Below are 26,955 nucleotides of genomic sequence, written 5' to 3'. Positions count from 1 at the left end.
GCTCTGATACAAGAAAAAATAACAACAAAAAATATAAAACAGATTAAACCAACAAAAACATACTGAACTATATTTGTACCCCAACGACCAATGAGTGTTTCCAACCATTCAAAAGGGCTACTAATATCGCTGGTGTGCACTTCATCAGCAATGTGTTTAACATGTGCAATGACATCAGAAAGGCTAGCATTATAATCTGGCACATAAGTACAACATTCAACACCAATCACTGCACAAGTACCACCCTGGGATGCTAAAAGATAGTCTAAAGCTGCTCTATTCTGTAAGGCAACTAGACGGGTTGCAGCCAGCTCTTTTGATAAGAGAGACAAACCTAGGGAAGTGGTATTAGCTAAATCCTCTATACGTTTGGAAAGATCTCTTATCTGATTCAGGGAAGACAATACACCATAACTGGGAATAAGCATGCCGAATAGACGGCTCCAATATGTCTGTGAGTGGGTGATTAACACATCTCGTTTAGATCTTGTTGACCTTAATCCTGAGGGAATTGTAGGCAATTTATCTACAACTCGCATTGCTGGGACTACGTAGCCCAGGCCACACATTCGCTCCAACCCTTAGGAAGATATTCATATGCTTTTTGTCCACATATCCAGTACATCCCTTTTCCAGCTGGGACGGAACAAAAAGAAGCCGCTGTGGCTAACCTAGAAAAGTTAATGTCAAGTGTAGAACAAGCTGTAGGTGAAGGGCTGTAGTCCGAAGTCCATATTCTGGGAGAACTTCTTGGTATTGGATAAAACAGAGAGTCACAGTTCGAATATCCCATGTCATGACCAACTCCGGTACCTTTAATACACCACTTTAATGGTCGTGGAACTACCCTTAGAGGGATGGCAGCAGGGACATCAGTGCATGCCTGACACTTGCTTGTGGATGTTTTGCAAGGTAAAGGTCTCAGTTCAGGTGCTTGGATTGTCTTTATAGGTTTTCCTGGATTATCCTGCCGACAACGCCATATTGTGGAAGAAAAACTCTTCAGGTCCAATTCTGTGGCTGGTTCAAATGAGGTTTAATCACTGACAGTGGAGAAAAGAAATTCACAATGTATCCATGAAGATCCAGTCTCCCGAATGGCCTGGCCGAGGTGGATTTATACAGAACATTCGGGAGAACAAAAGGGAAGGCGTCATGAGTGGATTTGCATTGAATCAACACATGTCTCTCTGCAGAGGAAGAGACATCTGTGGATGTCTACAAGGTGTGACTGTTCTCGGGAGAGCTAGACAATGTCACTACAGGGGCCTTGATCAATGTATGTGAGACAAATGTTACGGAGACAGTTCAGGAAGAGGGAAAGATCAAAGAGTCTTTTGATCAAGACGGCAAGGGTTAAACACAATAGAAACAGCTCAGCAGGGGCCTCATTTATAAAACTGTGCATAGGATCCTCACTAAAAGTGTACGTACGCCCAAAAGCCAAAGTTAGCATGCGCCAAAAAAAAATCTGATTTATAAAACTGTGCGCACGCAAGCTGTACGCAATGTTTCCTTTATAAATCACAGATCACCTACAAGTGTGCGTACCTGAATCCCGCCCTGTACACGCCCACTTTTTACCATATTTATGAGCCGGCATGCATTGTTTCCGTGTGGTGAATCACGGCGACAGGTCAGGAAAAAAGCAAAGAAACGTAACTTTACAGAAACCGAGAAAGAGACACTTGTTGGGGAGGTGGAGGCCCGGACAATAATTCAATTTAGTGGCCACAGCAGCGGGATCACGAATAAAAAGAAGCAGTGCGAGTGGCAACAAATTGCTGCAGTCGGCGTCAGCTGGACTGAGCGGACGGTGGCAGAACTTACGAAAAAGTGGTCCGATCTGAAGGTAAATGACATTGTTCTACTCCTTTACCAACATGTATTTAATGTATTGCTTGCGTATTTGAGGAAGTTTGATTTTGATGTGACTTTGACAATGATTGTGTCTGAAAAGGAGGGAGACACAGACGCAACCATGAGACCAGATGGATAAGGGTAAACAGATTTTAAACTTTTATTATATATAAAACAAAACGTTAAATCGTTTCTGTCCTTCCAGAGTCTGCAGCGTTGGGCGTAGAGGAGGGTGACGGTGAGGAGGGTGAAGGTGACGGGCCCTTGGCACAGTGTCCGGGGTGCGCTGCTGCTTTGCGCCGGACCCGGACGCTGTGCCAAGGGCATGGCACATCAAGCGGTCGGGTGCTCACTGATGCCGTCCTGCAACTTCAGCGAGACACAATTGCCGCCATCAACAACATTGCAGATGAGCAAACGCGCACTGTGATTAATAAAATAATACGTTTACAATGAACATTGATTGTTGTCTTCCTTATCTTACAAACGCATGACATCCTCACGGATTCTTGCACCCTGTTGATATCCCTCCAGTCGGGCAGGGGGCCGTGGCTCGGGGTCATCATGCTGGGGACTCTACCACCTTTGCCGGGTGGTAGAGTCTGCCTCCTAAGTTCGCTAAAGTTGCGCTCTCCACGCTCCAAGACTGAGCGCGCACGAGCGTGGCACTCATTATAGCGCATTTCCTCTGCGCTCTGGTGGTTTAAAAACGAGGATAAAGTGTAACAATTATATGATGGCTTAATGGCTGTATGTGTGTTGATGACATATGCACAGTAAATAAGGAGAATGTTTAGTTATTCCCGTTGTGTTCTGCAGTGATCTAATGGAGGATATTTATTGTATCCTGTATAACATGCAGACGGGCCGTTTCCTCCTCCTCCTCCTGCGGTGACAGCGCTGATTCAATATTTCAAAATTATTATGATTTAAGATACAAGTCAGATTTTAAAAGAAGGTGTTAATATGAAAAATAATATCACTCCGTAAAAGCGAGTTCATCATGATAACGCGGATCAAACGTATAATATGGAGTGAAATTAAATGTGTGCGAGTCATCTAAACTGTAATAGTTGTTCTCACGTTTACTTCCTACAATCTGACATCTGTATCGCTGACTCCCCTCCAGTCTCCAGAATGTCGGTACCGGTACGCATGCCTCAGAGTTTGCTTACCTGTGCTTTGCTTACAGGTACGCACACTTTCCCGTCAAGTTTGGTTTTTATAGATCACAACCTTTGCGTGGAAAGTGGCGTACGCACGTTTCCAGCCCCGTTTTGTGCGTACGCAAGCTTTATAAATGAGGCCCCAGGACATTTGATGTTCCGAGAGAAAGGAACATTATATGAGATACAAATCAGAATTGTAAGGTAACTCATTTTCTTCTACACCTGCCATCAGAAAAGCTCCAGTTGGGGACCTGTATGTTTTGCTTTGAAACTAGTTAATTTCATATTAATCAGTTCTTTTTATTCATGTAATTTCAATCAGTTAATTTCATATTAATCAGTTTTTATTTATGTAATTTCAATCAGTTCCTTTCATATGAATCAGTTTTTATTCATGTAATTTTAATCAGTTCCTTTCATATAAATCAGTTATGTTAAAAGAATTTACCCGTAAACAAATAAATTCACCCAAGGAGGAGATCGGAGACATAAGTAAAGTCGACGTCTGACTTTAATCTTGTACAAGAGGAGCAGTTACAATGCAACAACGTGTGAGGATGCTCCAGAGGAAGTGCTCAAATCACTGTTGTGACTTGAGTCTTTTAAAGTCACAGGAGATAACGCGTCATTGACAACATGTAATACAAGACATCATGTGCACAGGGCCCCTGATAACGGTTAGCTGTTCTACAGGATGGCTTTAGGGCCTGTTTAGGTCATCAGTGGAAATACTAAAGTCATTAACAGTTCAGTGCATATGTACTAAAGTCATGGACAGTTCAATATATGCTTTAAGACAGTTCAATATATGCTTAGGAGGCTAAGACATGGGACCTCAGAGGTCACTGTGGATGCTAAAGTCGTAAAAATACTGAGACCCCCAAAGCTCTAACAGAAACAGAGAACACTAAAATCATGTGGTTAAACAAAATTCTTATAACAAGTTATTTTCATATATGTAATTTAAATCAATTTGATATATTTAATTTCATAATTTATTATTTCTTTGTGTGTTTACTTTCAATCCTTCATTAATCAGTTCTTTTTATGTTTAATTTCAATTTTAATATGTGTTTTGGTTATTTGTATTAATTGTATTATTTAATTATATGTTGTACATATCACATTGATGGGGTGGCAAGCATAGATTGCTGCATTATGCTGCAATCTATGCTGACCCAGCATAATACGGATTTAAGGGTGTAAATCTAAGGATGAAACTTTGTGTAGGAAAATGTCCACAAACTTATGGCGACTACACACCCCTCCACAGTGATAAAATGAGCTATCTCTGGCTCCACGTCCCTGATCTTAACTTGTTGTGAAGGTGGTGCCAGCAATGTTTGGGGTCCTCATCCAGGTGGGCAGGCACATCGATGGGCCTGTATTATGCTGGGTCAGCATGGATTTTTTAATCCATGTAATTTCAATCAGTTCCTTTAAAATAAATCAGTTATTTTCATATATGTAATTTCAATCAATTTTATATATTTAATTTCATAATTTATTATTTCTTTGTGCTACTTTCAATCATTCATTAATTAGTTCTTTTTATATGTTGAATTTAAATTCTATGTTTTAAATAAAAGGTTTGAACTAAAATGACTTGTAATGCAACACTGCTGGTCTAATCTGCATACACCTCTGGCTCTAAAATTATGATATCTATTAGTTAATTGTTTAGAGGTCCATGACTTGATTGCTAAGATTTCCTACTGCAAGTGAATGCACCATTTTATTTTGTCTACCATGTGTATGAAGCTTGTGCTGTTGGTGTAATGACTGCTTAGAACACTCACTGGCTTTCCTGCGTGACAATGTTTAAAAGGACCGTTATGGCACTGATGTGTCTCTGGGCTGTTTGGCTGTGTAAATGAAGGACTGTTATTTTGTCTACAAGATTTATGAAGCTGTTGGCCGAATTATTTAGATTGATGACTGATTACTCATATATCTCCACAAGAACCTTTATGGAAAAGTTGCTAAGTCTCTTTAAACCTGGGCTGCATAACCTTTTACACTGAAATATAGGAAATGGTGATAATTAATGAAGATGTGTCTATATAGAGACCCAAAGCCTTCTTAAAGTGTAATTTACCAGTGTCCCTGAACGCCTCAAACAACTGCGGTCATGTCACCTGAGCTAAGGCCTTTCACTTTGATGCTGCGTCTTTGAGGTAGGTGGATGTTCTCCCAACGGTTAACTCTTTAACGGTAAAATAAGCCGGTTGAAGTGGTTGAAATTGACATTATTGAGGTTTGATAATTGAGAGGAGTTTACACATTAAATCACCATAACTATACTTATATTGTAAGTTAACATTAGCAACGACACTTAATGGCCACATCATTAACGTTACCTAACTAACGGTCGGACAGTTGCTGATGCTAAGTTTAGCTATGTTAACCATGGACATATTAAAGGGGCCATATTATGAAAAACAGGTTTTCTCTGGTCTCTACACCTATAAACTGGTCCTCCCTGAGCCTGCCAACTCCCAGGATGAGGAAAACAAGCAATTCCTGCATGGTCTCTGCAGCCCACCCTCTGGTAAAACGGTGCTCCTACAGGCTGTTCAGATTTAGCTCCTTTCTTTACGTAACGAAAGGAGTCATTTGCATAACCCGAACTCCTCTGCATGATGATAGGAGATCCGAAAGGGGGGCGCCGGTCATGGCGCTGGGTGATCTGGCTGGTGCTCCGTGAATAAATCCCTGTGCAGGTGCAGCTGGAGACAATCCTCCCTCTGTCTCACGCGCACTGGTGCGTCTTCTGCTGCCTCCGGTCGGACGGAACCCAGGGGCGTGTGTCCGACAGAGCACCGTGCACGGCGGTCCGGGTCTGGTCTCTTGCGTTTCATTTTTACGGCTACGGTCCGTGTTAGCGTCTATGTGTGTGCTAACCACTTCACATCGGACTGCTTCAGTAACGAGGGTCAGTACAAAGCTGGCTTTGCCTCGACACTGACCCTAGTAAAAGGATCTGTCCCCACAATACGGGCCCCAGCAACTTCACCTGAGCCACATACGCGAGCCATAGCAATACATCCACGTAAACATTGCCGCATGCTGCCGCATAGCGCAAGCCGTCCTGTCTCTCTCAGAGTAGGCGATGACAGCCGGAGCTCATTAGCATTTAAAGGTGCAGACAGCAGCATGTTCTCAGTAGAGCTCATTTGAGCAACTTTTAGACAGCTGAAATTCAGGACCACAGATGGGTTTGGGGCAATGCATATCAAATACAGTGCTGTTGGACCTCTGACAGCTGTGTGAAATTGATGAAAACAGTATAATATGTGACTTTTAAAGTAGATGTTAACTGACAAAACAAAAAGTAACGTTTTTCTCCACTAAATAAGGATTTTGTCACTCATTTACTCTATCTTATTAGATTAGGATGTAAAGCTGTCATGTTAACATCAACCAACTGTTAGCTGACTTTAGCCTAATCATCCTAAGAATCCGTTTTAATGGCTCCTAACGGTTAACTTCAGTGCACCTATGCTTGTCCTAATGTTTCTAACAGTTTTAGCTGTTAGCCAGCAGTAAGCCAGATAAAGTAACTTAACTAACTGTATTTGTGCTCCAAACCCCTCTCATTAATGTGCATATGGCTTCGTGTTTTATACTGGACAGTTAAATACAGTTTTTAATTTGTTTTTATTTTATTTACAATTTTATGAAGGTTATCTTGACCCAGTAGTGTTAACACGAAATTACACTAATGATTCATTTGAATTCACAATTGCATTGTGTATAATTTAAATATTTACAGTTTTAATATAATAATGATGATGAATAATGAGTTTGTGTACATTATTTAATATGATTGGGTAAAAACTGTGATATTTGCATCTACATCATCTAAAATGGAAGCAAAATGTTGACCAGCAAGCTGTCTAACACATACTAAGAGAGAGGGAGAGAGCACATCAGACTAAACTCTTGTTTCCTCTCCTAGACAAAGAAGAAGAATATTCAGCCTCTGTGCTTGATTGGTGAGTAAAGGAAAATCAGAATGGAAACTCCGTACAAGACACGACTTTATAACTGTTAAACTCCCTTAGATTAAAGGACACATGGGCCAAAATTCATTTTTCATTTCCTTTTTAGATTAATTATTATTATTATGTGCAATTTGTTGTACTAAAAAGAGTAACTTTGATTTGTTCAGCTCTGCTGAAGTTTGAAATTAGATTAATTAAAACTCACAACACACAACCTGAGCTTGGTCCGCCGCTACACTCAAACAGTATCCTCTTATCACTGCAACATACTCCAACACAACCTTTTGATCATGGCAGTGTACCGTCAGTGCTGTGCACTCGCTTTTGCTCCATTTCTGCTGGCACACTGATCACCTGACAGTTGTTGAAAGTTAAAAATGTTAAGTCTGCACTCAGACTAGACTATAAGGTGTGAATTAGGCCCTTCAGAAATGCTACCTTAAAACATATGTTTCATTGTCAACAACATTCTGACTAAGAGTGCACAAGTATGCCATTTATTGCATGTTGTTTTTGTGTTGTTTTGTACATGTTTACAGTCACATGGCTGAACATAAAATGCATTTTCCATGAGGAACAAGTTTATTGAAATTAATGATTGTTTTTCTTCATTCTGGTTCACACTCTGCAAAAGAATATTGCCCTTGAAGTCCATCCTGCTTCTCTGATCCCAACCCCCCCAACCCATCTATCCTCTGTTTGCTCAATCTACTGTCTCTGCCTTCTTTCTCTCTCTCTCTAATTCACTCTGTCGGCCTCGATTTGGCTACCATTGCCAAAGGGCCAAGATTTTATGGTTTCCAAACCTGTCTGTTCTACTCTGACTGTTGTCTCTCTAGATTTTCTCTCTCCCTGTATTTCACCCCAGTCGGTCTGTTAGCAGAGAATGCAACAGCCACACAAGTTTGATGAATTTTGAGACTTGAAATGAAATAAGACATATCATACTTCAAACCGACCTTGCCAGTTATCAAACTGTCAATACTTCAAACCGACCTATCAGTTATCGTACTGTCAATACTTCATCATCATGCCTCAGAAAGGGAAGAGGTCTAAAGCATCCAAACTGCGCTGGCAGAAGTGTGGTGAGTCTCAAAACTCAAAACCAACTCAACAGACAGTGAGTTCTCATCTTCATGGCAACAGAGAGGTACATTTTCCTGAGTCTTCTCATGCTAGTGTTACACAGGTGTTAGCATCCCGCAGTCAGAGTCATCATACAGTAAATATGCTGAATCCAGAAACAGTCAGTGCACCTGTAACTCTGCATCATTTCTAACTCCCTGCATGAGTTAGGACACCTTCAACGTGCAGAACTTGATCTTGTTTTGGATAGAGGCCATACAATGTATACACTTACTATCAGTCAATTGAGTGCTGATGGACGACAAGTTCACACACACTTGAATACAGAAGAAATTCCTGAGATTGTTTTTGGCTACAGACAGCATCACATAATGACAAAGTGTGAATCAATGTTTGGTGTATTTGCAGCTCTTGCTGGCGAAGGCGAAAACCTGGACCTCGCAGACAGACTGCAGTGCTTGTCATCAGGGGTAAACTACGCTTTGTTGATCATGAGTTCCGTTTGCATCGCTGTTTTCCGAGACCAGCAAGGAAGGTATGGCTTTTTTTATCCACACTCTAGACGACCAAATGGCCTACCCCATGGTCCATTCGATACTGGTACAGCTGTCATGTTTATTTTCACACAGTTAAGCGATCTGATAACAAAGATTGTCACATCATTCCGTATGTTAGGCACTAGCCCGTGTGCTCCCTATGAGCTGATGCCTGTTCTGTTTCACACTATGGATGAAAACACTCCACATGTCGAGTCTAATGCAGACATTACTGTTTTGCACATGAGAGAGCAGGACCTTAACACTGTGTGTAGAGTAACACAGGCTGATATTGAGATGTCTTTGCCATCGTGCTCAGTTACAGAGTCCACACCCTGTCCTGGCGTTACATTAGATGCAAATGATTTTGCAGAGGAATGTCCTTCCTCAGACACACCAAAACCTAACAATCAAAATATACCAAAACTATCAAAACATACCAAACAAGAAAAGAAAAAGATCAAAAGAAGACTTGTGGATTTGGAGAAGAGAAAAGCTACCCATTGCAAAACTGCTGAGGGTGTGCTTAAAAAAGTAAAAAAAAAAATAGGAAAGAGAGGGAAAAGTATGCTAAAGATAACAGATTTAACAAGCTAAAATCCCATCAAATTGAACGTTACAGGCAAAATGTTGAGTGCAGAAACAGAAAGATGTCCTATATAACCACTCGCTATCAACAAGACACTAACTTCCGAAAGAGGCAAAAGTCATATATAGCTGAACGCTACAGTCGAGACACTGCCTCTTTAAGAAGAGGCAAAAGTCATATATAACCGATCGTTATGCAAAGGACCCTGCATTCAGATCTAAAAAAAAAGAAACAATGCGACACCTCATGAGAAACAAATACAAAAATATCCTTGCATTTAGAATGACTAATATCACACGCTGTGCGTTGAGAATAAGACAAAAGTACAGACAGATAAACAGAGAACATAACCTGAGAGATGACAGTCAGCGTAACCACAGGGATGACTGTGTGATTCGAGAAGCTATAGAGATTTTTCGATCTCAAATTAAAAATGGGCCAACATATGTCTGCACCGTTTGCCACAGAGCATTATTTCCAAATCAAGTGCGACGCTGCAACAGGTCAAATTACCTTAAAAATAACACATGTTGCTGAAACTTGCCTGACAGGGAGGTTTGTTCATGTTTGTACTGATGAGTGCCAGTGCTCAGTACCAGATGAGAAAAAGGGGGAGTGGATCCGTCACACGTGTCATAATCACCTTAAGGATGGCAATATGCCATCCCTCGCCAAATGCTTACCGTTTGCCAAAATTATCCCGCTTCCCAAAGGTCAACAAAGAGCCATTCATGGCAATGTGGTATGTGTCCCTTCTGAGGTCCAAGAAACTGTTGATGCCATACCTAGACTAAGAAGTGAATCTCACGTCATGAGAGTAAAGCTAAAGAGGCGATTGTGCTATAAAGGTCATCAGCTCTTCCAAACTGTGACTTGCCCTAAACTTGTGAGGGCTCTGCTCAAACTAAAAGAAGTCCATCCCCAGTACGAGGAAATAACTATCCGAGACAAAGCTGAATTATGTGACCCAACACTTCTTGATGCCGAAGACGAGGACGCAGATGAGGATGACAAAATGGATGATGATGATTATAATGCCAAGGATTGGATGGAAATTGACAGATTTGAGAACGATGCGATTTGCGATGCAGAAAGCTATCCTGAAAACGCTGAATCGGTTGTTCATGGTCAATCTTGTGATGAACATCAACCACTGCAGCAGTCAGACAACATACATCAGGATGGTGATGAACCTAATGGTGGCATTGCTCTTGCTCTCCAGCCAGTTGATGTTTCAGAGGAGATATTAAGTTTTAGTGAGGGGATCTACTCTGTAGCCCCCGCTGAAGGAAACAAACCAGTAAGCTTTTTTAAAACACCTAAACTTGAGGCGATGGCTTTCCCTGTTCAGTTTCCCACTGGTGAAAACACGCTTGATGAAAACAGACGTATTCAATTAACGCCTTGCAGTTATTTCAAAACGAGGCTTTGCTGTGTCGATGACCGTTTCGCAAGAGATACAAATTACTTGTTCTTTGCACAGTTTGTAACAGAAATATACCTGGCCACTTCCAGCATGAAAATACAGTTACTTAAAGGCAAGCCTTTTACCCGAGATGGCCGCAGAATAAACAATGCAATGTTGCAAGACAAACACGAGGTTGAGAGACTAGTGCGTAACAAATCAAAAACGATTCATGATGCCACTGAGAGGCACCCCAGCCTATTGGGGAAAAAAACACAAAAGATCTGTTTGCTATGATCAGACAGTTAGGCACACCCACGTTCTTTTGTACTTTTGCTGCTGCCGAAATGCATTGGAAAGAGGTGATTACAGCCATAAAGACTCAACAAGGTGAGCAAATTAATTTTGATGAGCTCGACTGGTCTTCCAAGTGCAAGATTTTACGAAACAATCCTGTGACAACAATGTTTGACAAACGTGTTGAGGCGCTGTTTAGAGATTTGATCCTGTCACCTGCGCAACCGATTGGCAAAGTTGTTGACTACTTTTACCGGTTGGAATTACAGCACCGAGGAAGCCCACACATACACTGTCTCATATGGGTGGAAGGTGCACCTGTGTTTGAATTAGACTCTGATCACAAGGTGTGCGATTTTATTTCCAGATACATCACAGCTGAGCTGCCTGATCCAAACACGCAACCCGCACTGTACAAAAAAGTTACAGAAGTTCAGATGCACAGCAAAACACTTTCAAAGACATGTGTTAAAAACAGTAATTCTAATTGCCGTTTTGGATTCCCCAAACAACCTGCCTCAGAAACCATGTTAATAAGACCTGGAGATAATGGTGATCCAAAAAAAAGAAGCAGAAGCAACATACAAGCTCACAAAACTTAAACAGTTGCTAAATGCACCTGAAAACGCATCTCTGACTTTCGAGCAGATTCTGGCTCTGTGTGAGCTCACTGATGATGAATACTACGAATGTCTGTGTATCACGCTGTAGTAGTCTCTCTCTCTCACATACACACACACATGGGCGCACACACAGCATAAACTGTGTTTTATTTTGATGTGTCCTGGGCTGCAACTAATGATTACCGATATTTTCATTATGAATTTATGTGTTAGAAAGTGGTGAAAAATGTTGATCACTGTTTCCCAAAGCCCAAGGTGACATCCTCAAATGTCTGCCCTGAACTGATGTCCACCTTTCATTACTTTAGTGGCAGTGGTATATCGTCATGCTGAAAACAACTGTAAATTCACATTTTGAAGCTGATATTTGAAAAAAAAAAATCTTCCCGGAGTGGCAGGCCTCCAGTCCCCTTTAGAAAATTTGCATCCTTGTCACCTTTTTCACCCCTGGCAAGTTTGCATCCCTGCTGTATATGTTAATGCTCAAACTTGTTATTAATAAACGTTGTATCGGACCAGCTGCATGGTGGTGTAGTAGGTAGCACTGTCGCCTCACTGTCCTGGGTTCGGTTCCCGGGTCGGCCCCAGGTTCCTTCTGTGTGGAGTTTGCATGTTCTCCCCGTGTTAGCGTGGGTTCTCTCCGATTCTCCGGCTTCCTCCCACAGTCCAAAGACATGCATTATGGGGATAGGTTAATTGATGACTCTAAATTGCCCGTAGGTGTGAATGTGAGCGTGAATGGTTGTTTGTCTCTACATGTCAGCCCTGTGGTAGACAGGTGACCTGTCCAGGGTGTACCCTGCCTACGCCCAATGACAGCTGGGATCGGCTCCAGCCCCCCCGCGACCCTGAATACAGGATAAGCGGTAGACGATGGATGGATGGATGTATCGGACCATTTACACATCCTCAATGTTAATGTAGGCTACTTGTAGGTTGTCCTGTTTGTCTCTTGTATGAGTTCTTAATTGATTTAAAACTGTTTATTTCCAGGTCCGTGGTCATTCAGTCTACCTTACGGATGACAACAACAGAGGTATACTGCCAGGGTGAGATGGCACGGAGGGCACTATGAGGTGCATGGGGACGGGAGCGGTGATGAAGGTGGACCTAGCTGGCAGACCCAAAACAGGTTTGCCTTTCGCCGCCCCCCCTAGTACACCCAGTGCCTCAACACCTGGGCCAAAGTTGATGCAAAGGTAAATGCCCAGAGTGCTTGAGCCAAAGTTGATGTTCTGTCACTATTACTATCACCCTAAATGCTTTCGTTACATCCATAGGAATGTCTTAATAGCAGAGGTGGTGGAGGGGAAGCCTGAGACCACGAAATCTGTCACATTTGTCAATTTTAAATCTGTGCTGTGCTCATCTCCTGTCCTTACAGCCCCTCGGATGGACCGTCCCTTTGAGTTACAAGTGGATGCGAGTGATGTGGGGGCAGGAACGGTGCTACTTCAAAAAGACACTAACGGTGTTGGTCGGCCTGTGAGTTTTTACTCCAAGAAGTTCAATGCTTTTCAGTTGAACTATTCTGTGATGGAGAAGGAGTCCCTCGCACTTATTTGGGCATTGCAACATTTCGATGTATATGTTGGCTCAAGCGTTCCTCTTGTTATTTATACCGATCATAACCCGTTTACTTTTTTGCACTCTGTCCATTGCCCAAATCGTAGGTTGATGCGTTGGATGCTGTACTTGCAGTTGTATTGCCTGGACATTCGCCACATCAAAGGCTCGGAAAATGTTGTGGCTGATGCCTTGTCGAGAGTTTATAGCTCCTGATTGCCTTGCTGGACTCGTTATGTGTAAACCCTCCTGTCTTTGTCTGTCACTCTTAAATGCTTCTCCAGGCGCCGGAGTTGCTGGGGACAGTATTGGGCTGGTTGGCTTGCCAGGGACAAGCGGTAGGACGGTCAGTGTGAGCTTTGTTGTAATTGTAGTAGTGAGTATAAGAAATGTGTATTGGGTATAAGGAATGTGTAATATGTAATTTAAATGTTATAGTCTTCTCTGTAGTGTTTTGGGGGGCTAGCAGTTGCGGCGTTCCTTTTTGGAACCCCTCTCTTATGGGGGGGTGTGTGACGGCCCCGCCTTCGATGTTGATGTGTTTTCGGTTTGCTGGTTGGTCTGTTGTTTTCCAGGTTCAGCAGGGGTGGGACCGTCATTACGGGATGCGCTACACCTGGGCCCGGTGGAGCGCATATATACCCACGCTGGCTGACCTCCCTCTGTCTCTCGCTCCATCCACGCCGTCTGAGGGGACGCCACGGCGCGGCTGTGCCTCCTGCTTTCTTTATTATTCAGCATTCGTATTATTATGCTTTAAAATCCTTTGTTACAATAAACATCACTTTGGTGTTGGAACCTCGTCTCCTCTCCCATTTCTTGGCTACAGTCTCCGAGCCGGACTGTAACAAGTGGGTCTGTTATATATGCGCTCCACCGGGCCCAGGTGTAGCGCATCCCGTAATGACGGTCCCACCCGTATATATCTGTAACTTATCTTTCCAAACGGGTAAATTCAATTATTTATGGAGCAGTTACAGTGTGAGCATAGTCTACGTTTGATCGATCCAAACGCCATTCAGAAAGCCACACTTTAAAAGTTGTTTGCTTATCATCTTATCAGACCTAACAAACCATTACTTCAACCGTTACTTCGGCATCCTTTTTATATGATTATCACAATTCAATTGCAACAAAATTGTTTGGGGTTCATACCACTGTAGTAAACCTGTCTACGTGCTGCTTGCTATTCACAGGGAATTCAGCACAATTAAATTCACCGAACACCTCTGGGTGTTGTTATGAACACAAGAAGACATGATATAATTTTGTTTCTGGTGTATCTGGGACTTCCAGTAACATCTACAAATCAGCAATAGAATTTATTTCAGCCATGATTGATGAAACCTTTCAACCTTACATGGAGCTAAGCCCCCCTCCTCTCTGGAGCTTCTTGCTTGGGTGACGCAAAATAAACACAAATGATCCCATGAATAAATACAACTGGTCCTGTGGCCAAGCATGCATTTGGTGTGAAAGTACCTGTCCAGATGATGGTTGGTACCACAGTCTGGATGAGTGATTGCAGCTAAATTTCATTGACACTGTATCTGTTGTCTGGAGACCCCTAAGTTGCTCTTTCTATTTACCCAATACTAACCTTGTGTACTAGTCAGAGTTTGTACTTTGAAATGACCACCCAGTTTTGCTGTGTCGGTATAGCTCTGGTAGTCAGGAGGGCTGGCTTATAAAGAATCGTGATAGAGGTCTTGCTGTCTTAGTCAAGACTGAGTGGGCTGATTTGACAAAGAGGAAACCTTTTTCTTTAGCCCATGATGGGTCACGGCTGCCTGTGTCTGTTACTGCTGCTGAGTAGCTACACGTTGGCTCGTAAGTAGAAAGCCATTTTAATTCAAAGTAATTTAATTAAGATAAAATTTGTCCAAAATCTTAGTAGCATTTTTGTAATTATTTGTAAATACCAGGACCCTGAAACTGAAAATGATATATTGTTTTACACCGGTGCTTCAAATAATCACATGTGTGTTTCCTACAATTACTGTTCATTACAAATATTGTGACTCAATATTTTAATGTAAATTTCGTAAATTTGAATGTTTACTTTTATAAAATATCTGTACATTGTCACACTCTGTACATTGTCTGCTGAATCTATGGATGTGAAAATAGATGAATGGATGGACTTTATTATCCCAAACTCTGTGTGAGATTAAATTAACTATGTATTTCAAAGGAACAGGAATAACAGTAAAAACCAGTCAGCAGGCATTTCATTATAAGTTGGATAACAAAATTCTTTCTTCTTAAGTTTGATAAATAAATGCAGGTCCATTACCATTTCATAATCTTATTTTCCTCAGCTGTTTTCTTGCCAATGTTGCCGATTATTATAAATAATGTCTTGAATTTTTATGACATTTTTTTTTCCGTTTTCCAGAGGAACGCAGTGGAGATAATGAGCAAACGTGTCTGTGTAAGTCGGTGTTATATTTCATTACTCAATCAACACAATCCTTTACTGTAGAGATTGTAATACTATCCTTAAATAAAAATGATGTGTTCCTCCGACACTGAGTGTGTGTGTGTGTGTGTGTGTGTGTGTGTGTGTGTGTGTAGTGTAGTGTAGTGTAGATAGTGTGTTGTTGACCTGGTAGCAGATCGATGGAGGCTGTGCTAAACTAATAAAGACATGACCTGTTTTCTGGAGATAGCAGCAGGAGCTGATGGACTCTGGCTCCTGTGCTGTTTATGATTCACTCCACATCAATTTGCTGCTGCTGGGTCCGAAGTTTTGCTACTGTGATAATGTGGAACACAATGATCCTATAGGTTTGATTTAGGATCTTTAAAGGCTTGAAATGAATCAATATAACCATGTGATACAACAATCTTACTGCAGTGATGTCCAGATTCAAGACCAATAAGAAGTATGTGTACCAGTACATCACAGAGAGCAGGAACAGCGTGGTGAGCACGGCAATCCTGAGGAACGGCCCTCGAGTCTCTTGTCAGGTACAGGCACGTTTATGTGTCCCACTTACTGTGGATCATTTACACATATTTTCCTAAGTTTTTTCTTAAATGTGTTAATAAAAAAGGTCCTAAGAAAAGTCTAATTTGAATTCATGAAATTTTCTTAAACTGCAGAATTGTTCGCACTTGTTTTCTTATAATGATGAATCCCATTGTCTTTGTAAATTGAAAGGACGTGCCAGTAATTCCTAATTAGCAAATGCAAACCCCCCGCCAATCCCCATAAAAGGGCAGGAGACTGCAGGGCCGTGTGCACACAGAAATCGCACACAGAACTTGAAAGGAAAAGTTGAGAAAAAAAGTAAAAAATGCCAAAACTGAATTGGAGGCAGGCTACTGCTGCAGGAAATGAACAGCAAACGGGCTGTTATATTTTGGAGCGTCAGTAGTGGATATAAAATTAAAATAAAACAAGATGCATTGGATGCTATTACTCGTTCACTGGATGCTGAAGGGCACACAACCAAACACAGAAGAGAGACGCTGACCACTGGAGGTGGAAAAGCTTGCCTCGAGTAATCGGTTTAAAACTCTGAGACACTTGAATACAAATTAATACAAATCTTAAAAATAATGATGCTCTGTAACCTGTTAGTGGAAGTGATTAATTGTTTTCTTGAGATTAAATGTAAACAATCAAACTGTAGAAGTCTAAATTTTAAAGCCTTTGTTTACAAACCACCGATTAATTGCTCATGGACTTGGACAGCAAGTCTTTTCTCTGGTCCCAGGAGTGGGTCATGACACACATCCTCTTGATGTGGTGGCTGAAGGGGAAATGTCACACCGTTTAATGAAGAAAATTCATTTTAAGGACGGTTGGGGCCCATTGGTCTAATCTGAGCTCCCTCCCTGTCTCTACATTGACCCTGTGTCTGCTGTCACCTGTCTTTAGGTTGAGATCGAAGTCCCCCAGATGTGCAGATTTGTCCTGCACACCAGAGGCTGTGCCCTCAGTGAGGCATCCGTGATGGATCGCCAAGGCCAGCCGGTCTATTGGCATACTCCCAGCTCTGAGGCCTTCCAGGCTGCCATGGAAACGTTAGTGGAAATCATTCTTCATGACATCTGATACAACCATTTTTAAAGAGAGTTTAAGTAACACCCCTTCATGTGTCCATGGTACCTTAATTTGCAAAAGTATGTACAGTAGTCAACATTTTTTTTATCCTATTTGAATTATACCGTGAATTACAAATATGATATCAGTTTAAAGGATTATTGATCTCAATGCTGTGGAAGTGAACAGATTCAGCTCAGGGTCAGCAGAAGTGTCCTGCTTTCAGTGTATTCAAGTGATGAAAATCCAAAATGTTCTTGCACAGTAAAAGAATCATAACGGATAATGTTTTAGGGTCAAAAGAGGCTTTTCTACATCATGACATAGACAGGCGAGGCGGAGCAGCACCACGTCATTTAGAGCATCAGGGTGAAAGTGAGAAATATACACAAATCTATATTGTAATTTATTCCCATGCATGCTGATCAGAGTAATCTCAGTCAGCAGCCCTCCTCTTACACTGTGCAAATGCATGCATAAGTGAGTTTCTTTGGTGACGTGCATGCTTTGTGTCTCTAACTCTGGAACTTTCAGGAAATATACCATTCTAGATGAACACTTGGTTTTCATAGCAGCATATGTGGTGTAGAATTGCAGGAAATTTATTCAGTATTCCTAATATTTGGTCCCCCATTTTGGAACATACCCAGGGTAAGGAGCAAATAACTTTATTATGTTTTAAAGAAAAAATATGTGTAATATCTGGAGTGTATGACAAAAATTGTAGTCTGTATATCTTAATTCATGAGGCCAGAAAAGGGTTGAGACGTTTGTGGAGAATGGTTACCCTTAGCTTTCTGAAAAAGGTGGCTCTCTTAACAATATATTTGAATAGCCTTGGCATATATGCTGCAATATTATCAGTTCTATTAGAAAAGAACTGAAAGAACAGCAAAGATCGATAAATGTCTTTTCTTTACCCAGTAACCCTCTGAAGTTCTCAGTGGACGAAGTCACCAGTGTCCAGCTTTACCCTGAGACAGACGAGCCAGTCAACATACTCAACATTAAAAGAGGAATCGTTTCATCTCTCTTGTTGCCCGTCATGGAGGAGGAACACAATAAGTTCATGGTTGGTGTTGTTACAGGTCCCAGGGATGAATAACCATGGTAACAGAAGTATAACCTATATGAAGCAGCTAAAACAGATTCTCGTTTCCCTCTGATAGTATAATTACACAACTAAAAACCATGACAATGCAACACATTTCACATTCAAGTCCTTCGCTCAATTCACTTTTCTCCATTTCAGTAAAACTCACTTTCACTTTTGACTGTTACTATCTGTGATACACATTTCCATTAACTTTTATATTCCATGAACACCTTTAGTACATTAGTAGCGGCTGTGGCTCAGTTGGTAGAGCGGGTTGGCCAATGTTCGGAGGGTCGGCGGTTCGATCCCCGCCCTTGTCACTGTGTCATGGTCGTTGTGTCCTTGGGCAAGACACTTTACCCAGCTTGCCTCGTGTGAATGTGTATGACTGCTGTATGTTTGAGGTGGTGGTCGGAGGGGCCGTAGGCGCAGAATGGCAGCCACGCTTCCGTCAGTCTGCCCCAGGGCAGCTGTGGCTACTATCGTAGTTTACCACCACCGGTATGACTGTGTCTGAATGAATGGAACCCGGAACCCTGTCAGAGCCCTTTGAGTGTCTTGAAATGCGCCATATAAATCCAATCCATTATTATTATTATTATTATTCACAGTATCTAAGTGGTTTACACACTGCTATTCGCATTTATGGGGCTGGAGCCGATTCCAGCTGACATTGAGCGAAGGTGGGGTACACCCTAGACAGGTCGCCAGTCTATCACAGGGCTGACATGTAGAAACAGACAACCACTAACACGGGCAGAACATACAAACTCCACAGAGAAGGAACCCGAACCCAAACTGGGAATCGAACTCAGGATCTTATTATTATTATTACTTATATTAGAAAGAAATGCATTTGTAAATTAAGTTTACATGCAAAGCTGGGATATGTGTATGCACGCGATTAGGGTTTGTCAATAGCAAAATTCAATGTCAATAGCCTGGTTTCAACTAGTAGAGGACAGTGACTATGTACATTTATAACACAATATATAGAATTGAAATACTTTGCGCTTCAATGTCAATATACAACAAATTCAAATTCTCAAAAATGTGGTCATACCATCTTATATGGGCCCCAGTATCATCATCCCACAACCCATAGTGTCTTCTCTTAACCAGAAAAGGCACAACTAGGTTACAGCATTAGAGTCTGTAGACGAAAACACAATGTATTGCATTAAATGGAGTTAATGGACATGAAAATGAAATCGCAGAAAATGAAGAGGAAATTTTGGTAACGATACTATAGTACTATTTTGTGCGGTGGCCCAGAGGTGTCAGGCCAAATACAAAAGCCACAACACAAATACAAAAGCCACAACACAAACACAAAAGCCACAACACAAACACAAAAGCCACAACACAAATACAAAAGCCACAACACAAATACAAAAGTCACAACACAAATACAAAAGTCACAACACAAATACAAAAGCCACAACACAAATACAAAAGCCACAACGGAAGTGACCCACAACGGAAGTGACTTCAAACACATCTCATACTACATTTTTTTTTTTTTACTTTATTGACATCTCATCCTCATTTTTTCTCACTTAACTGAATCAATTTCGGTTCTAGCTCCCGTTTAATGGACATTACGTATCAAAATATAAAGCATGATTAGTATTACACTTAATTAAATATTTAAAAATATTTTTTCAGTCAAACTACCATTGTCAAATGTTTTCTACAGTTTTTTATATATGCGCGCTCTCACGCTTTCGCTTTCTTCCTCTTACCTGAGTAGCTGCTTTCACTCGCCATCGATCGCGACTATTAAGCAGCTTTTATCGATCATTAATGTTCATGGATTGTATTACTCCTCTGACCACGGAACACCAGCACCTTCACCACGGAGACGACTGAGGCAATCGGAGGAGCTTCATTATTCACATACATGGAATTTGGATTTCCCTCTGAAGTAAGTAATATCACTTATCTGGTTTAAATAAGTTATTTGATTATTTGATTATCAATAGACAGGCATATGCATGCATAAACAAAATCAACTGACATGTAAGCTAATATAAGCCGTTTTAATATCATGTATGAGTTTGGTGGGATAAAAAAAAACAAGTAGTGGGCAGTGAATAATTTATTAGACAAATAATCCATGTTATATATACAGGTTGCAATACGTGTATGATAAGAAATAAGTACTGTTTATCAACAAATTAACAGGAAAAAATTCAGAATAAATGTAAATCTTGTGTTTTCTGTTACAGGTCGGTGCCAGAGGGCTGTACTGCAGGTCAATACTCATGTTCCCCCGCTGGGGGAGGGGATTTAAGGAAGGACCTCCGTCTTTCAAGGCGTTCCAAGGAGAACCTCGTCCGTTGCTTATAACAGAACATACCTTATATATATAGTTTACGTAATTTCTCCGTCGGCTGAGGAAGTTTAAGGTCTCCCCCTCCATCCTGAGGACCTTCTACTCCGCAGCCATTGAGAGCATCCTCACAGGTTGTACCTCAGCCTGCTATGGAAGCTTCACTGCACGGGACCGAGCTGCATTGCAGAGGGTATCAAGGCATCCCTCACCACGCTGGAGTAGACGTACAGCAAGAGGGTGAGGCTGAGAGCAAGGAAAATCAGGCCTGACGACTCTCACCCAAATGCTGGCCTCTTTACCCTGCTGCAGACGCCAACGCTGCATAAAGGCCAGGACAGACACTGAGGAAGAGCTTTTTCCCGCAGGCAGTCAGACTTCTCAACCATGATGAACTTTAATTGACACTTTATGCACTTAAAAAAAACACACACACACAAAAAAAACACCTGCACTTTTTAAGTCATTTTTTATACTATACTTTTTTATGAACTATTTCTATAGCATCACCTTAGGTAGATGCCTGTTTTTTTTTTAAATACATTTTATTTTTTATTTTTTGCAGTGACCGACAGATTGCTTTACCCCTTTTAATTTCACTGTATGTAAAGAATGCTGTTTTTTTACAAAACATGTGATCAATAAAACTTGAAGAAAAAAAAAAAACAGATGGGTTCCATGTCCATAGTTCCACGATGGTGATGGTGGTGACTGCAACAAAGCCAACGAGCCACTCCAAATGTCCAGATCCCTGTGTTGCAGGAACATGATTATTGTTGAGGTTTTATTTTTGTTTATCAGTGGTGCAGTTTATAAGTAATACCACACAGTAGAAGTTCTTACAGACAAATGTTTCCTGTTAAATGTTTTGCGATCATTAGGTTCTGAATATCATTGTTGACTCATGTTTTAGGCCTGCAGGTCTATTTCCCTCCTGCTCTGGAGGAGAGACCCTGCTGCAGTGGTTGGCATCATGGCTGAGGAGATGGGGTGTAGTGGGGTAATAGCAGGGGCCCGTTTCACAAAGCAGGTTCAACAAACTCTGAACCTAACCCTGAACTCTGAGTTGACCAACTCTGAGATGGGCAACTCTGAGTTTTCGGTTTCAGAACAGCGGTTTTGAATTAGTTCAGTCAACTCTGAGTATGTAAACTCTGAGTTACGCGCGTGCCTGCCGACTCTACAAAGCCATCATCAATGGAGCTCCGATACTACGATTCACCATGGCAACCGGGAGAGCGTTATTAGATATTACAGAGTGTTTATGTAGAAAACAAGCTCATCCTGAGAAAGCGGAGCAACATAACTGCAGCAAAGTAGCGATAGTTGGCGTGGCAGACAATTACTGCCCGATCTAATGTGTATAACTGAATGAAACAGTCTATTGATCTAAAGGTAATAAGTCTTTATTTTCAGCTTTGTAGAGCGACACTGTGGTGTAACGGTTAGCAACGCTGCCTATGGTGCAGGCGACAGGGGTTCACTTCCTGTAGTTCACAAAGTAGCGCAATGAATAAGTAAAATATAAGCAGGTATTTCAACACAGAATTGTATTTAAACATTTCATAAATCTCCCGCAAAAAAGCTAGCTCCGTAAAGAATCTGGTTGCGGATTATGTCCGCAATATGAAATGTTGAAAATGTCGGAGAATATTGTTTAGATAATATCTAATGTGATTGAAAGGAAAGGTAATCAAAATCCTCTCCCGACACAAAGCTGCTAGAATCACTTTTATTTCCGTATCGATTTGGTTGACGATGAAAGGACGGCACATTTTTTCAGAGTTGGTTCAGATTCCGGAAAAAGGCGGAGACATGTAGGGAGAAACTCACGGTTTGTTGAAGCAAACCTGCTAGCGAGCAGGTTAGGTTCACGGAGTATGTTACCCGGGTAACTGACTCAGATTTATGCTGAACTGGCTTTGTGAAACCGAAAAACCAGAGTTTCCCTAATCTCAGGGTTAACTAACTCAAGGTTTTTACTAAACCTGCTTTGTGAAACGGACCCCAGGTCTTTGCTCCATCACCTCATCCATGACAACAAACACTTCCAGTGTGCAGCAGTGACCTCTCCTCCCTCAGTGCTGACATCTTCAGTTCCTATAAACAACATATAAAAACACTTCTCATAATCATGATTCAGCTATTCACTATTCACCACTAGTCATATATTATAATATGTACTGTAATACTGTTCCACATGGGATCAACTTAGTGGACTCTGATGTTTTGACACATTGTTGATATTACCCAGCACTGACTTTACCTGATTATTTATACTCAACGAAGCATGCGCTTCCTTGAGTAGCTCCACCTAGGAAGACCAACCGCTGCTGACTGACAGAAAAATCGTCAGTAATTTTTTTTTTTTTAATAATTTCGCCACAGACACAGAGATCTTATTTCTGGGCAAAGCAGCAAGTACAAGCACTTTCATTAGTGGGTCATATGATCTGTCACCATTGTTGTAACTCACTCTTTGATAGATAGTAACTGAAAAGACAATTAAATAGATGAAAATGTTATGGACTGCCACTTTAAAGAAAATATTTGATGTGTTTTCCTTTGATTTTCAGAGCACGGTGCACGGCCAGTGTTTAACAACCTACCTGGTACATGCTAGGACAGACATTACAGATGTGACACTGTCCAGAGATCTGTCCCAGTGTAACAGGTTCTATAGCAGGGAACAAGTAAACAGCCCCCTGGCCCTGCTGCAAAAACTGGTGAGATATTTACCTGCTTTACTTTCTTTAATACCATTTTGTTGCTCGAGGAAGGCTTTGCTACTCAAAAATGGGATTGCTTTAGGAATATGACTTAAAGAGTAACTAAACTCCAGAGTTTAGAGCATGAAAATACACATGCATCTGCTTTTTCTGTGACCTTGAAATCCAACCATCAGAATAATACAATATCTGGTTAATGAGCTGTCATGAGCTTATTATCTGATCTATCTAAGGACTGAGATTTCCTACACTGTGACTAGAGTGTGTAAAGTACGAAGCATTAAGTTGTTCAGTTTTACTTAAAGAGACATTGGGCCCTAGTTTCGTAGACCAGGCGCAGTCAGCTCTCAGCGCACCTGCGCCACGCCGACGGGGTGTGTCCGCCTGGACTTTGCAAGTTTCGGCTCGCGCAGGCACACCTCCCGTCTCGCCCACCAGCGCAAGAGGGAAAGAGGGAGGAGAAGAAGGCTCGAGTGGGGGACAAGGAAGAGACGAGGCGTGGACTGGGATTAATACAGCCGATTCAGATCTTCACCAATCAAATGAGCTCCTCTCCTCTCCTTTAATGCGTTAGGGGAGGTTCAGTGCAAGATCCGTCACTTGACAACCCGATGACAGAAGCAGCGCCGCCGCTCCCACCATGCGCATCACGCGCTGTGCGTGCGTATCATAATAATAACAATGCCGATATTATAAAAAACAGGAGAGAGAGAGGGAGATGTTTTGGTCCGAGAGGCTGAGTTTCCGTTACGCGTGCCATCCGCCTTTGATCTGACGTCAGATGTGACGGGACAATCTATATAGATATAAATTCACGTGTTGATTCAATTAGTTGCATTAAATAGTGTTTGTTTTGCTTATGTATTGCATTTAAATGTGCCTGGAACTGTGGAAACCTGCCTGTGAGATCTCGGTGACGTATGCGCACTGCGCACCGTCAGCCAAACTTCCACTCCGCCAGCTGTGATTCGCCTTGAATGAATGGACTTTATTTACGCCTTGCGCCGAGAGTAGACCAGGTTGGAGCTGGCGAGCTTTCAGCGCAGTCTCGGCAAGGCTTTTTGCCACGAAACTTCCGCTACGCCAAGCTGAATCTGTGACGCCTCCCCCTGCTGCGCCGCCACACCCATCTTGGCGCAGGCGATCCACCAAACTGCCAAACTGACCGTGCGCAAGGCTGCGCGGGTCGAAACTTGCATTACGCCGGCTCCGCCACCCTGCGCAGCCCTGCGCTGCGCCACGAAACTAGGGCCCATTGTGTAAGAATTTTTCACATCTAGTGATGAAATTGTATTTTGCATTCAAACAAATAGTGCTTTGATAGTGCCCTCGCTTTTTCAAATGCGTGGTGCAACTATGGTAGCCGTCATTTACCAAGAAGCTATGACAACATGTCATCCAATACCACTTCAGTATTCTTTCAGCATTTGAGCATGTATAAGAAATAACTCCTCAAGCAAGATAGTGATTTATGTTGCCATGTTTATACTGTTTTTTTTTTTTTTTGGTAGCCTACCATTACTATGTCGTAGCCTATAGCATCAGCTAACAACTTGACACACAACGAACACAAACAAATGTTACTTAAGTGCTTATATTGCTCTACAACACTGATTGTAAAAAGCAAGAGGTCGTGTCTGGGATGGCACCACAGGTGGATGAAAAAGCTCCGTAAAAGTTTCTCTCTGGGAGCTCCATTAATGTTGGTTTACGTTTATTTAACATGTCACTGGACTTCACTGTTTGTAACATTCTGTCATGATGGCCATTCCATTAGGTTATGCTAACCCCTGTCCTGTCGACCTGCAGACAATTAAGCGAAATGTGTTATATGTTTCTAATCTTTTGTTGTGTTTAAAATATGTATTTTAAAAGCATCTGCATATTGTGAACATAACGAGAACAGAATGCATTAATGTTGCAATTTCTGATAATGACAAGCAATATTTGCATTCCTTTATTTACACAAGCTCTATGAGCAGTCAGAGGCAGTACTAGAGTTTGTTTACTACCTACTGAACACTAACATTACTAATTACTTACTTACATTTTGATAAATGCAAAAACACATCCGGTCCGCATGGCTACTATTGGCTAAATGTTCCGATCCAATCCTCGCTCACTCTCCTGCTCCTTCTCACGTCTCGTCCCGACTCACTTCCGCGTTTGAAACTACGAGCGGACAAGAAGGCTTATTGCCCTGAGCAGTTCAGGTATGGAGCAGGGCTCTCAAGTGTTTAACTGAGTTCAGAGTGAGATTTTGGCTGAGGCCGCGGCGTCAGCGGGGAGGGGGGGATCATGGCGAGCGATCGCTGAGCAGTTTGGGATCGGGGACGTACTGCAGTAGGGGTGAGAGAGAAACTTGACCGACACCCGCTGCATTTACACCGATAATGTGTCATCATTCATGGCCGTAATAAACACTATTACTGCTTTGTACTTGTTGTGGAAGTCCCAGACACACCGGGAAACTAAACGGTGTCCTGTCTGAGTTTACATTTACCCAGAGGGGGTTGTTCCCATTCATTGTCTATGTAAGAAGCCGTGCAATGCCGTCGAGACGGGGTGCTGCCGCCCGCAAGCTCTCGAAAATCTTTTAAACGGACCGTTATCAATCTAAAATAAAGACAGATTCTGCAACTACATAGTTTATTTCTTGCATAAAATATTTTCAGAAACACATTTCGGTGAACTATTTTCGTAAAATAAGAGGGAGGTGGGAGGCTCCAAGGGGAGAATGATACGAGCTCGGAGGGGGGGATTAAGGAGCACAGAGGGGAGGGGTGTGTGTGTGGGGGGGGGATGCTTTTTTCAAACCTTTCAAATCGTAGACTACAGCTTTAAATATCAAAATGTAGACCTGAATCAATCAACACTACAACTAGTAAGAGTTTGGGGCTTAGTTACTCTTTTAGCCATCTAAGAGTCCTGTGTGTACCTCAAGATCAAAGGTCATTGTTGGTTGTTGTGGAAACTCGCTTTCTTTATCACAGTTTGTTCTGATTTGTTCCTTTATTATTATTATTTGGGATATAAAGCAGATGTAATATGTTTAGGCAATTTCCATCTGGAAAATGTTGGCTTGTCTTTTATATTTATGGTATTTTAATATGTTTGATTTAGATATCAGATGTTGCCCTTTCATTCCTGCTCAATGAGCTCACTACGGCAAGCTCCTAACGTCTGTTTTTATGGCTATAAAATCAACTATTACACTGCTGATACATCAAAAGAACACGAATGAGTGTGTAGCTCAGTGGAGCCCAGTAGAGCTGGGTTATTTAATCACAAGGTTGGTGGTTCAATCCCCGCCTAATCCTGTCCACATGTAGAAGTGTACTTGATCCAGACACTGAATCACAAGTTGCTTCCCAGCAGCCCAGTGCTCCTTAGGATGGTTGAATGCAGAGGTCAAATTTCATGGATATGACTGTAATTTTTAAATTTAAAGGAATACTTAACCCCTAAAATGATACATTGTGTACCAATTGCTCCCCAATCTTAATCACAGAATGGAGAAAAGTCTTGATGAATTGAATTAAAATGGGGCCACTTTAAACAACAGCAAAGCTATAACAAAAGATCAGTTTACAAACTCACAAC

At 41.7% G+C, this 26,955-nt stretch overlaps 1 protein-coding gene and 1 long non-coding RNA gene across 3 annotated transcripts in view; both read left to right on the top strand.

The window, feature by feature from the left end:
- The first annotated feature begins 14,863 nt into the window (after nucleotides 1–14,863).
- The window catches only part of apoba (apolipoprotein Ba), a 64,947-nt gene continuing 52,855 nt past the window's right edge, over nucleotides 14,864–26,955 (top strand). For both annotated transcript variants that reach the window (XM_084014018.1, XM_084014019.1), the window contains exons 1-6: nucleotides 14,864–14,968; nucleotides 15,537–15,572; nucleotides 15,999–16,111; nucleotides 17,028–17,173; nucleotides 18,117–18,264; nucleotides 23,200–23,349. In XM_084014018.1, the coding sequence (XP_083870144.1) occupies nucleotides 14,911–14,968; nucleotides 15,537–15,572; nucleotides 15,999–16,111; nucleotides 17,028–17,173; nucleotides 18,117–18,264; nucleotides 23,200–23,349 (651 nt within the window). In that variant the 5' untranslated portion in view covers nucleotides 14,864–14,910. The remainder of the gene's footprint in view (nucleotides 14,969–15,536; nucleotides 15,573–15,998; nucleotides 16,112–17,027; nucleotides 17,174–18,116; nucleotides 18,265–23,199; nucleotides 23,350–26,955) is intronic.
- On the top strand, nucleotides 20,126–20,849 carry LOC311016415. The gene is made up of 3 exons (XR_014597483.1): nucleotides 20,126–20,215; nucleotides 20,520–20,629; nucleotides 20,690–20,849. It is a non-coding gene; the product is annotated as an uncharacterized lncRNA (long non-coding RNA).

This window comes from Eutrigla gurnardus (genome assembly GCF_963514095.1).
Source record: "Eutrigla gurnardus genome assembly, chromosome: 7".
Lineage (NCBI taxonomy): Eukaryota > Metazoa > Chordata > Actinopteri > Perciformes > Triglidae > Eutrigla > Eutrigla gurnardus.
The sequence above is the reverse complement of the archived record's forward strand: the minus strand, read 5'-3'. Positions and strand labels throughout refer to the sequence as shown.